Source organism: Glycine soja, chromosome 18, assembly GCF_004193775.1.
Source record: "Glycine soja cultivar W05 chromosome 18, ASM419377v2, whole genome shotgun sequence".
Lineage (NCBI taxonomy): Eukaryota > Viridiplantae > Streptophyta > Magnoliopsida > Fabales > Fabaceae > Glycine > Glycine soja.
The window spans coordinates 3,507,719-3,522,060 of NC_041019.1; the positions used below are offsets into that span (position 1 = coordinate 3,507,719).

General features: G+C 33.2%; 1 protein-coding gene across 1 annotated transcript; it reads right to left on the reverse strand.

Annotated features, from left to right (window-relative positions):
- Positions 1-1,193: 1,193 nt before the first annotated feature.
- LOC114397637 (condensin complex subunit 3-like) lies at positions 1,194-9,440 on the reverse strand. Its single transcript, XM_028359779.1, has 12 exons — positions 8,335-9,440; positions 7,863-8,066; positions 7,271-7,416; positions 6,399-6,667; positions 5,873-5,970; positions 5,249-5,396; positions 4,718-5,157; positions 3,650-4,164; positions 3,498-3,558; positions 3,106-3,384; positions 2,283-2,544; positions 1,194-1,800 (listed from the first exon to the last, which is right to left on the reverse strand). Exons 1-12 carry the CDS (start codon positions 8,857-8,859, stop codon positions 1,487-1,489), a joined length of 3,261 nt encoding a protein of 1,086 aa, XP_028215580.1. The 5' UTR covers positions 8,860-9,440; the 3' UTR covers positions 1,194-1,486.
- Between the last annotated feature and the right edge of the window lie 4,902 nt (positions 9,441-14,342).

Sequence of the window (14,342 nt, forward strand, 5' to 3'; positions counted from 1 at the left end):
TAAATGTGATAAAAAAATGCTTTAAAATAATTGTTACTGTATTTTTTAATATAATATTAACTATGTTTTTTCACTTGCATTTTTTATAATATTAATTGGCATGGGTTACAAAAATAAAAAATAAATTAATGATAGTAAAATTAATTTTGTAAAAATAAAAATCATTTGTTTGTTAGTTTTTTTTTTTGGGTCAGTATATAATAACCTAAGATAATAATTAAATAAAATTGGGAATATTGTTTGTCCTGCATTCACATTTGGATTGAATAATTTTTCTCTCTTAATCAAATATTATTGGTCTTTGGAACCACATTTACATTCATACTTTGATTCAATTATACAACTTGTCTTTCTTTCCCCCTCATTAATCTATGACACCATAACCAATAACATGGTCTCATGTGTTCTTGTTTAGCCGAAATTGAATATAAGAAGCCCAATAATTAGCATGGTATATTCTTTAATCTAAACATGAAATAATTAGTAGTACTATAATCAGTAGCTTGACTTCGTCTTTAGCGGTTTAGCCTATACATGTTATTAAACACAATTCGATTATCGACTCAATCAAGTTATTATATTATTGGATTATTGAATATATAAGAAACCAGCTGAATTGGCTTAATGATCATTTCGCATATATTTATAGATGAGCATGTGTGGGTGCCACATTAGGCCTGCGCACGTTAAAACGGTTTTAGGGGTGCAGAGGGAGTTCTCTAATTGAGGGTGTTTTGCAATGGGTGCTCTATTTATTGGTACTAGTGGGCTGTAAACTGTAACTATACATTTTATGTTTGCAGCACTTTTTATTTTAAACTTGGAATATCTTGTGTTCTGTTTCTATTTCAGTCAATAATACATAGTTTTTGCTTATAAAGAAAATCATATTGTGCATTTAATTTTAAATATCACATGATATTTAATTTCAAAAATCACATTTGAATGTCGATTTTAATTAAATTTTTATTTTTATTCTTACATCTCTCACATATTAGATTAAAAATGTAGCAGCAAATGTATCTAAAAACAAAAGTAGCAGCAAACTTATGAAGTATTCACTTTATTGATAGCTTGCCAAACCTGATCTTCAGCAAGATCCAGTTCATGGGACCAATCCACATAAGCTTACATATATTTTTTTCTCTTTAAAAGATCACAAGTATGGAAATCAATACTGCTTAAGCAATTGCTTGAAACTACTAACATCGGATTTCACACAAGCATAATTCTAATGAAAGGCAATCCAATGAGAAATGAGAGTGCCAACAGAGTCACCAGTAATTTCTACACACAAGAAATTCATTCACTCCGCATTGCGATACTATTACAGTTATATATATACTTACGATAAAATGCAAGGTGAACTATTGATGCGCTCTTTCTGTACAGAACCTGCAATCTAAGTAATCAAACAATACAACAACATGATGCTAGCAACGTAAAGATCATTAGATGTATCATGTTAAGCAAATATTTAACTGAACTAATCCGATGCATCATAATCTTCTGCTGTCACATCAGAGTCTTCTTCATCTAGTTCTTCCATTTCATCAATTTTGAGCGATCTAGTAGCAGAAGACATCTTTTTCATTGCTGCCGTTTTGCTTGCTCTTTGTGAGCGACTTTGTACAGTGTGTTGGGTGGTAGGAACTACAGAAGGTGAATCTTCATCAGAACTTTCTTCTTCAATCCTTACCCTTCTCCTAGAACGTGTGGGCCTAGTTGCGGGTGCAGCTGGTGTTTGCGGCATTGACACAGAACCATCCAAATCCAGGTCGCAGTCAAGTTCCAATTTCCCTTCAATATATAAGATGAGAAGGAACACATTAGAAGTAAAAAAGGTTTTCAAGGGGGATCCAAACAACACAAGTAAAAAATCATTGCACAAGGGCCAAAGCCATTGGTTCGCTAAGATATTCAATAGGCAAATGAATTAAGTATATCAAAAATTAAGATTAAAATTTACTTCCTAATACTGCATTTCTTTTTTCTGATGTATTAGTCAAATCTTGTATCATGGAAAATGAAAGGGAAATGTAAAACATGTGAACAAGTGATCTTTCAAGTTATTGATTTTATTTAAAGCTAGCTTGTTCACTTTCTTGATTGAACAAACCCCCTTTTCCCCCACGATACATCATCATATCATAATAATAACAACTAGAATCCGTACAGGGCTCAATCATCATTTGAGGCTTAAGACAGTTGCAACACAATCGTACCAAAGGCTAGGTATTTTTTCATTTCAAACAAATTAGAAGAGAAAAATAAAGAATTACCCAAAATAAGATTAACTTCATCTTGCATCAATTCCTGATCTGGTTGACTATCTACTGTCATGAGACGTTCAGACATGCGTTTCAATTCCTTAACAAGATCCTTCTCTGAAGATGCACATTCAATCACGCGACATAAAAGTCTCTTCATAAATTTTACTGGCCCTTGTTCTGATATCCGAAATTGAAGCAAAACAAGTATTCTACATAAAGCCGACACATATGCCTTCTCAGCAGCTGTCTTCTTCGATTGAAAGCTTGTCACCTTAACAAAGTAAGGGGTAAGAAGCAAAAAGAAATAGAACAACAAACAGTCGTTAATTGAATTTGAATCGTGCAGCATTTTCATTGAAGTGTTAACCATCTGATAAAATTTATGTCGTTTCATTAAGTGAGTGTTTCCTTCAATACTTAACTATAAATTAGGAAATGCCGAGGCTATTGGAAGTCAAGCATCAATGAGCACAAAGTTAAAACTTAATTTCATGTAACTCATGCCAGAGCTCAATAAGAAGTGTCACGCTTAGTACTTCAGAAAGGTGGACGAATTTCCAAGGTTAGACAACGAACAATGCTCATTATTTTAATCTTAAGACGATGTGTTTCACATCAAATGATCCAATCCAATATCAACTGATGCCTATATACAATGAATGCTTATTAGAAGTAGTTTCTATATCACATTTAGAACGTAGCAAATAAAGCAGAATTCTAAGGACTATCACTATCGATTCATTCTAAGATGAAGCCTTATGCCAATTGCCGGGTGAACAAAAAAGCAAGTATTAGCATATCTTTAAATAACTTCAAATTTGTGGATGATTACCTCTACGGCTAAGCGTAGTGCGAGCCCCTCCTCTCCACATTCAAATGGAAGTTCCACACAACTATCTATGACTTGTGGATGTTCCGTGTTAGTATTTTCACAATCTGGTTGAATCTCTTTACCGTATAAGGGAATCTGCACCATCTGCAGCATAAATCGGGAAGCTTGAACAGCACGCTTACGCATCTGCGACACCATAAAAGTAGAACCCGAAGAATTGCCGAAAATTCCTGGCCACATTGAACGCATTGCTGGAATGAAACTCTTCGTTATGCAACTCTGTATTTATAGGAATAAAACAATTAAGGCGTTATCTCTGCATTCAAATAAAGTGAAAACTAAGGATGGTGGACAAGGTTATACACAGAAAATATGATATAAGTGATGCTTGCCTTATGATTGGCTGAGAGACATGGGTAAAGCTCAAAAAAAACAGATAAGCATTGCTGCAATCTGGCAACAAGCGACAAATTAAATCTTAATGAGCAGCCAGTACAGTGCAAGAATAATATAAACATGGTAGGGGGAGAAGAACAGATCTCACCTGTGCAAGTGTTCCGACACGTCACTGAAATACAAGTAAATGAGCTTTGATAAAATAACAGGATGCAAAGAAGCTGGTATGCTTGGATAGTTGTTACTTAAGAGAAGAATTTTGGCAAACCCCTCTCCAAGTATAGCATGAACGCACTCATCTTCGTTGCTAGGTAAAGGACTCGCCCAGTCATCATTTTCAAAGCCGCCATATAAGATATCGAGCGTCCCAACATCTAATTCCCTTTCTGAATCAGAAAAATTCACAGGAGAAAAAGTCGTCTTCTCACTGTTTAATTGGCATGGAATACTGAGGTTTAACATCTTGTCAACTTCTTGAGGACCATACCACATCACAAGATCAATTAATGCCTTACATGCTTCTATACTGATTGAATGTGGCCCCTTAATATATGAAATTCTCAACTGTTTCAAAAGTTCTGCACTTGGTTTCCTTTCCAAAAGTCCAAAAAGGCCAAGGCATCTGATTGCAATCCTTTGCACATCCAAGTGAGATTGTTTCGCCTGCGTATTTAATTTCACACATCAGTAAACAATTAGCAACCAATGCCCTCAAAAAGGTACCAGTATGGGCTGATTTGTCCCTCATCAAGCCATTTTCTAAATAGCTAGACAAAATTCATTGGAAATTTAATGCCTAATACATACATGAAATGTATGTATTGTGGTATATGTATGTACAGACTATATATCATTTTCTAAGTTTTCTTAATAATTCGTTTAATATCACGTCAACATTAAGTATTATTATCATAATTCCCCTACCCATAAGGAACCGAACTGAAGGAATAACATCAATAAATGAGGCATTCAATAACTATTTAAAATTGGATAGATTAGTAAATTTATGTTGTAGCTATGAGTCACATTTTTTCTAAATTTTCGCCTAATTTTAATTCTGGCTAAAGATTGACCAAGTTACTCGACAAATTTTAGATGATGCAAGAATCAATTCCTGTCGAAATAAATCTGCTAAAATTTATTAATATAAACAACATCAACAACAAAAAAGTTAGCTAAATGCCTAAAAACAATAGAGAATGCAACAATTTATTACCCCAGGTAGTAGTAACGATTGGAGTAGCTCATCAGGTCCAATAGCCTTGCCCTGAAGAAAGCGAAGTGATTTTGCATTTTTAAGCAAAAGACCAGTAAGAGAGAGGCTGTGCATCCACTGCACATAATCTGCTGTTCTCTCCCTGCAAGGTTGGGCGAGCTCTTCTATTATTGCTAGAATAACTTCTTCAAATTCACCAGGAGCAGCATGGACTTTCCTTGCTAAACTGGCTACAGCTTCAGCCCAGTCATTGTCTCCACCAAAACTTAATCCATCTCCAAGAACAACTATATTCCCTTCATCATCATCCTCATGCTCAGGAGGCTTGCACATAAGCTCATGCAGAAATGCACCAGCAGTCTTTCTATTTGTAACATCAGAAAAATCAAACATTGCACCAAGCAAAAGCAGCTGCCGGCATGCAAAGCGATGGTTTGATCCTGAAGATATTAGATTAGTCAATAGACCACTTAAGTATGAATTATACGGTTTTGCTGTGTATCAGTGTCATCCATATAAACTTATACTTACCAGCATTAGTATGAGCTCTGACCAATTCTATATATTCACCAACTGTTGCAGGAAGAATTTTTTCTAGAAGGTCATTTTTATCTGATGCTTCTGCTGCATATACTTCTGCTTCAGTACCCATTGTTGCTGCAGCATCAGAGCCTTTGGCCTATTGGGACACAATTCATTATCCTTAGTGGTTTCAAAACAAAGAAGAAAACCATGATAATTGTAAATTAAATTCCAAATGTATAATATCAACACATGATGAAACAAGTCAGAATTTTGACAAAAGAAAAGCATTATTATTTTATAATTTCTTAATAGCACATTCTTGCTACCAGTAACATGCATTGATATGCTAGCGGAATAAAAAATGTAGAGAGCTTTATTCAAATTACAATTAGAAATACAGATTAAAGATTAACTCCAGAAATCAGGATCATCTTCCTGTTAGTATTTCAAAATATAGTCACCAAATAACAGTGGTATGTTGACATCTTATATCAGCTTTGCACTAATTTTTGCATTTAGTCACTAATCTATAATAAACAGAGTGAGACAAAACATGCCTCTGCTTCTTTCTTGGGTTGCACTTATAAAGATAACTAAATGTGAAAATTGGATATATTCCTTTTGACTCACATGTGCCTCTGACTGTAAATGCTCGCAAACAGTTCTCCAATAAAGAGCAGCCTCTGCTTCCATCGGCTGAATGCTTGGTGGGCAATGAACCGAATCCCCTACAATTTAAATGAGAAACAATAAAGTATGCTACACAATAGCCAGCTAGATTTAATCTAATTTCCACCTAGCTGTTAAAAAATAATTGGTTAGCTTCTCATAATAGCATTCAAGAAACTAGATTCCTGGAGGCAAAAAAATAGCAGAAGTTGTGAAAGTACCAGATGGTGCAGGGACACAGTCACAGCTTCAGTCTATATATTTGACCGACCCAACCATTTCTATAAATCTTTTTGCTTTTTGAACTCATGTTTGTGAAATAGTTAGACGTCAAATATACGAAAACTTGATTATTTAGCATCGTAACAAACATGACATGTCAACCGAGTCGTTTTGATAGATTTAATCATGAAATATGTAACAACTCTCAATGGTTAAAAATAAATTTAAAATAAAAAAAAAATTAAACTGCAAATATTTAGCTAACCTTCTGTTCTGTCACCATTTGATGATATGTACTGCTGGATACTTGCACCATTCTGTAGTTCTACTAAACCAGCTTTAAGAAGCGCTTCCATTACAGACTCACTAACTGATTCGTAGGTTTCAACATCAAGATACTTCAAAAGTTCTATAGGATCACCATTACAACACTTCATGAGCCATTCATCTTTCAATAGTTTAAAACATTCTTTTGAGACAGCAACAGACCGGTCAGCAAGTCCTCTCCGAAGAATTACTGTCCTGAGTTTAATGCTACAGAAACCAGGCAAATGAGAGGGAAAAGGGTTAGACAAGGGTACTTAGGTAAATTTATTGTGGAAAAATGTTTGAAGAGATTGCAATCATAATAGTAAGATATCCACCCTTTGTGACTGTAATTATAGGATTCTATAACACTACATGATATATAAATTTATTTTATAAAAAAGGATAATAATCTTCAAATATACATTAAAACAGGGGGCATACACAAAGAAGACAAATTATACCAATTACAATTTATTAGTGTAGTGACAATAGATGAGAGGTTACAGAAGAGGACATGCATAGAAGACATGGAAAATATTAGTCTTTGTACAATGGAAGAAAACATTGAGATCTTCTAACTTGTTGTGTGGATTTTAGAAAGTGACCGTAGCCACTAGTTAGAAAAAATAAATGGAGTGATTATCACTTACGATTTTACTATCCATTATCCATGTGCTTGCATTAATGAAAACATAGATCATTGGTTTTAATTTTTCAACAGTGTAAACCCCTTCACATCAGAGGATCAAATCCTAGGTGGAAACTAGTATATACAACGTGAGACGATAGCGATAGAATTATTATTACTTTACTATAGGGGAACTTTACCTTAAGCTTTGAAGAGGAAATTTATTAGCTAGAACACGGTATGCTGCTTTGCGTACAGATTCACTCACATCCAAGGTACAATCAATGATAACTTGAGAGGTTGCACTAGAAGGAGGCAAAGATAACACAATCATCTTACGAACATCCTGCACACCATTTCAAAATCAATAATGGGAATATTACATCTCTGCATATATATTTAGTATTAAGATGTGTACCAGCAATCCTAAAATGTTCTGTGCAGATATTTTCCATTCAAAGACACTACACAAGATTAGAGACTCCGAAATTAATTTAATGAAATTTTCATATCGATATAGACCAAATCCAAAATATATCCCTTTTAGTCAAATATTTAAAGTAACAGAAAATCAAAATTTAATGTACCCAAAGAATCATAAGGTGCAGGGGAAATCTCTGAAATAATCGTGAAACAATGGTCATGTTACAACACAATCCAAGGCCTTGCTAATATGAGAAGTCAATGGCCAACAGAATGTACCTAATATAATCTAATAGTAACCTATTAAAAACCCTAAAGACAAAACAGCACAATTGATACAAATTCACATGATCCAATTGGGACACTCACCGCATTCTGTTCCAATGGAAGCACCTCGAGGAACAAACCAAGGATGTCACTATTCACAGAGTCATTCACAAAGCGCGAAAGCGCTCTAACCGCAAAAGTACGTACAACAGGGATCTTGTCTCGCACCCTCACCTTCATCCACTCTATCACCTCATCCCATATCTCATTGCTCACTTCAGCATCATCTGGAAGACGCAATATTATCTACAATTCAACCAATCGGAGAAATTAACAGTAGTTTAAATTATCACTGTACACTCAAATCTTCCGTGTAATCCTAAAGGAACTAAACCAGGAAATTGTAAGCGTTTTTCACCTTAGTATCAGACCTCATACAACTTTCACTTCTTTCACTAATTTTGTAAAATTTCATGTTGCAAAATATACTAATATGAATAAAATTTTGTGACATTTTGCGAAATTAGAGATTAAATATTTGCTCAGAAACTGAGAGAAATGGAGAATTTGATACCTCGGAAACGATCTGGCAGGCTCGGAACCTGGCGGTTTTGTTTGATGCTGCGGCGGCAGCCAGGAGGAACTTGAGGAAGTGGTCGAGGAAGTCACCGGAGGCAGCAGCGGTGGCGGCGAAGGCGGAGACGAAGGAGACGATACGGTCGGCAGAGGCGAGGCGCCTCTGGAAGTCGAAGAGAGGAGTTATGGTTTTGGAGAAGCCGGAGAAGAAGTGCGAATGAGAAGAGGATTTGGATCGGAGGAGCGACAATTCCTTGAGCTTTCGGTTGTGCGTGGCGTATGAGGTTCGGGCCTCGTCCATAATCGCGGCGATTTTCAGCATCAGTCGCTTCGCCTCTTCTGCGTCGTTCTCCTCCGTGACTCTCTCTTCTCGAACGGCCATGGTGAAGATGAAGTGAATGTGAAAAGGAGTGTGTGAATGAATTCTGAACTCTGAACGGAATCTCAATCGTGGCGTTTTGGTTTTGAATTTGAGCGGGAGTTGGCGTTTTAGTTTATTTGGGCCGTTACGGCTCACATACATGGACAAGGCATTTATATCTTGTAACTTCCATTTCGCATCCTACACCTCCCAAAGACCGCAACGAACAAAAATATCTCTTTACTAGGTGCACCCATTCTAGAATGGTTATTCTTAAATACGAAAAAATATATTCTAGAATAAAGGTTTTCGTATTATTTTGAAAACGTATCCTATTTCGGAATAATCATTCCAGAATAGGCAACAAGACCTCATTTCCTTCTTCAAGCTCCAATCCTAGATCGTCCAGCGTCGTGCAAGTCTTGTTCCTCATCTAAACTTTGTAGAAATCAAAATGGAAACCTTGGATCTGGTTTTTCTTATTCAAGGAGGTGGACCTCTCGTAGGACCTCCACCAGCAAACCACCCTCACCAATGACGAGCGCTACTTCATCACCCATGTCCTTGCCTTCTTCGTCGCCTCTGATGTCATCGACCTCAAAAACTCTCACCTCCTCCAATGGCATCGTGCTTGGGCAGCTTAGGAAAGAGGAGAGCAAGTATTAGGACCGAGGATATTTTTTACCATTAAAACTTTTTAAGAGGTATAGAATTCATATTGGGAGTTACATACTACAAATCCCCATGGACAATAATAAAACAGCCCAAGAAAAAAAGTATCCCTCTATCCACCTTTGTTAAATTCTGGCACACATGAAAAACTATAGTGCCATTTTATGAGATTAAAGTTAATTAATTACAGCTTACATTCTTCGTAATTATAAAATTATTTGTGTCTCCCTTACACGCTTCTCCTTGCTTTGTATTTTTATATATGCATTGATAACTGTAAAATCTGAACTAAATTGATAGTTATTTTTGGTTAATAATGATAATAATTTTTTATTTTATTAGTTTTTAATGAAATAACGAATAAATTAACATTTGTATAATTTTTTATTAGCAAAAGTCAAAAGAAGAAGAATTGAAGTGCTTTAGAGGAAAATTGATAAAAAAAAAATGTAGAAGAAAAAGCATTAAAGAAGAGTTGAAAGAATTGGACAGCTCGCTCAGGGTGCAATCCAAGCTCAGCACGCGACTCTCGCTTAGCGGGCAAAGTCAGGCTCAACGCGCAAGCTAGGCTTAGCGCAGAAAGGCCCACGAGGAAAAGCCCAAGACGCGCTTAGCGCGAAATCGGCGTGAAAAAGTAAACTACCCCATGCCTATAAAAGGAGTAGAAAGTAGAAGGAAAAGACAGACCGAGTCTCAGAGCTATAGCCTGAGCTTATCCCTTAAGGGAAACTCTCTTCCTTAGTTATTTCCTTTTTTTCTTGCTATTAGTCATCCAATCCCTTCCTCCATTAGTCCTTAAAGTGTAAAGTCTCACATGGATATGAGAGACTAAACTCCTTTTTTGTTGGGAGCCTAGAGGCCAAACTCTTGTAATGTAATTATTTCCTATTATCTATTTAATGTAATTTTGTTTCTACTATTACTCTATGTGCTTTTCAGTTATTATGGTTTGATCACCCATATAATGTTTAGAGGGTAATGCATTGAAAAATAATTATTTTCTAAAGAATTAGGGAAGTGTATCTAAATAAATTCATTGGTATAAATAGATTGACATTTATTTTGCTCAAGAATTTTTGCATCTCTTATCTTAATGCAATTTTGTTATTTTATCTCTATAAAGAAAGTTGGGGAAAATGATGAATAAACTAGGTCCTTCGTGCGAGGAAACCGAAAATAAGGTAATTATGTAGATTCCGGTGGAAACATAGATTTCATAATTAGAGAAAAAATCTACTACATTATATTATAAGTAGTTTTGGCATATTAGACCTCAACATCATCACATTCTATTAAATTATTTTTTATTTTTCGTGTTATCTTTCTCTTTGACTTACTTTAAATTTCACACTTCTAATTCTCTATTTCTTTCTTCTTGTATTTCTTCTCATTGTTTAATAATTGGATTTGATCACTAAGTACAATCCAAGTTCATATGGATTTGACACTGGACTTCCATTTTAATCTTTACTTATTATAATAAAATTGGTACACTTGCTAATAAGTTAACATGCACACATATAATATAAAGATTTGTTTATATCTTTATTCAATCACATATTATAATAAATGATAAGTTGATTGAATTTTATAATTAATTAGGTGATGGGTTCATGTTGAACCAATATTTTTTGAAGAAAATATAGAAAAATAGAAAGAGAAGTGAAAAATAATAATTTTAAATATTGTTCGGCCAACACGTAAAAGATTGGACAGCTTTTATAATACTATAGATGAGTATTCCATAATGACACATCTTGTGTTTGTACTATTAATAGCTGTCATTGAAACAAATGCTACCTAACCTTTACATATTGTTATAAACATATTCATTCAATACAATTATCTTCACATGGAATCGTTGCTAAATTTTTTTAAATTTCAGTTTCAACACTCATTTGAACTAATTATCGGATTGTCCTATTTTTGTTGAATCATCGTTAGAATCTAAAATACTAAAGTGATTTTCCATTAATTAGAAATTAATAGAACATAAATTAAACACTAACTCAACTCAAAACCTTAAGCTATTTGATGTATAATTCCTTACCATTCACTTATATGCTACTCAATATTACCTTTACATCTAATGTAAAATTTTAGTCACGGTGACATACGCCAAACAACTTGCTATGCTATTTGGTAACCTCTGTCTATGAAACTCGAGTACTTCAACTTTTATTCCCTGCATATAATAAGCACTCTTCTGACATCATCAACGATAACACCCTAAAACTTTTACTCTTTCAAATTGAACCAACACAAATAAAAATCATTAGAACTAATATTGTCATCACAATCAAAACGCGGCGACGATTAAATACAACATATATCAACCTAAACATTAGTCTCAATTATCTACAAAGTACGACAGTTTTTTTAACTCTTCTATAGGATATGTATTGTAGCTATATTTGACATGTTCAGATTTGAACAGGTGTTAATTATTTAAAAGTAATGATGATATAGTTATCGTTGATTTATCTATTTAAAAAGTGCATGATGATATTAACCAGGTAGATATAGCCTAACTAGCTACGTTGTTTACAATCACTTAAGCTTTGTTCATTACTCACATTAAAAACTGATGTCGGTCAAGGACAAAGTATGATCTGCACTTGAGCTCTATCCAAAAGGGTACTTTTCTAGTGGTCCGTGATCGACACAGTTATAAGTTTTACTTTTTAATTAACATTTTAGTGGTCCATGTTCTACGGAATCTTCACATCGGAGCATAGTTGACAAATAACTAGGAAGTGTAAATGGGAACTTTAAGTTGGATCAGGGAAAAAATAAACAAGTTGTTTAAGTTTAACGCATTTATTTAAATAAGTCTAATGGAAGACTTGAGTTTTTTTGTTTTTAAAAAATGGAAAAGTGTGTTTTCAGTATATATTTTTAGTCAAATTTGATTTTGAACCATTTACTTTTAAATTAATGAATTTAATCTTTTAATTTTATAAAATACGTGAATTTAATTCCTACTCATATTTAAACTTAATGTATTCACCTTTTTATCATCACAAACTTAGAGAAGTAACTAAATTCACATTTTTTTTACATTGAAGGACTAAAATTATCAATTTGAAATGCAAACACCAAAAATCAAGTTTGATTGAAAGTATATGAATCAAAAATATATATATTTTTAAAAAGTAAAGCTTGAACTTAGCTTTTTTAAATATTTTATTATTTTTAGATGGAATTTAAATTTATCAATTTAATATTTAACAAAAAAATGTTATTAAGTGATAATTTATAAATAGAATTATGTGCTTAACATGTAACATGTGGAATTCAAATATTGCACACTATCACATTTTTCATATTCCAATAAATAAATTCATACCTTTTTTAACTACTTAAAAACTTTAAAATTAGTTTTACTTCAAAATTTATTTTAAGACTCTTAACATACAATGAAGATTCCAATCCTCACGTACATTTGTGTGTGAAATTTTTTGTTAAAAAAAAGTAAACTAGTTAATGGATTTCCATGTACTTGGAAAGACTAGCTTCAAATTTTTAATTAGAAGATATTATCAGTAATATATATCCAATATAATAATAAAAATAGATAAAAGATCAATTTCGTTCTTAAAAGTAATAATTCTTACAAATTTTTATGTTGTCACTTTAATTTCTAAATTTAATATTTATTAACGTTTTAATCCTCAAAAATATGTTAATATTATATTATCACTTAAATCACACAGTTTTTTATAAGAAAAAAAAAGCTGATCTAACGTTTTTTTTTTTTAATTTGGACTAAAACAAGTGACAAAATATATTTTTTAGAATTTTTTTATTTTACTATTTTTAAGAACTAAAATAATGTGTCTGGTACTTTTAAGAACAAAATTAGTCATGTACACAATGAAAAATACATGTGGTTGATGATTACATTTTGCAGAAAAATGAACTGTGTAACAGGCTATATCAGTAGCTGTATCAAGCTACACACATTGTAGATGGACACAAGAAGCAAAGCCTGGCGTGGCACTAGATGCCACACACTCAATAACAAGAGAGAGGCTGTTTCACGAGGTGAAACCCTAAGATAAGAACAAAGCCATTTTGGTGCTTTTAAGTCTCCAAGATTTTCATTCTTTTTTTTTTTTTTGCCATCAACAATGACAAGAACAAAGCCATTTTGGTGATTTCAATAAACCCTATGATAAACACAAAAAAGTTTTGTTGTAATTTACACTAGGCATGCATAGCGATCGAGTCGCCCCAGACATTTTGTATCCGAAAATGAAAGCCAAGCTGAGTTCTTTAATATTCCGCATAGGCCAGAAGATGAAAAAAGTTAGATGGTTATTAATTTAATATAGTACTATTACAGTAGATTTATGCTAATTAATCATAGTTCAGTGACAAAGATGAGTATAGATGAACGAACAATAAATGAGCCTGCTATGGATGGATGGAGGAAATATAACTCAATTATAGAATATGGTACGTACCTACGTTATTATACATTTTTTAATATTTATTCGATTTTTACCCATAAAAAAAAATGATTCCGCTCTAGTTTTATGCCATTGGTATGTTCATGGCGTCATTCTAGTGTTGACTTAGCTAATAATAATGATAAAAAAAAAAAAAAGAGAGGCCAACTAATTCTTCTTCCGTTTTGATGGCGTCATTCTAGTTTTAACGACACATGTATTATAAGAAATATAATTAATTTGTTAAATTTTAAATAAAATATTAGCTAACAGTCTAATGACTCATTTATTTTTTCTATATACGATTCCCACTAAAATATTGATTAAGGGTGGTTTTTAAAAAAATATATATAATATTAATTTTATAAAATAATATCTATTTTGAAATAATTTTTTCTTTAAAATATCATATAATTTATAACGGATGGAGTATATGTTAGTTAGTAGCTGAATTTTCTTTTAGTCTAGAAAATAATGTGGACTTTGGAAAGGCATGCTTGACTATATTGGTGCTGGTGC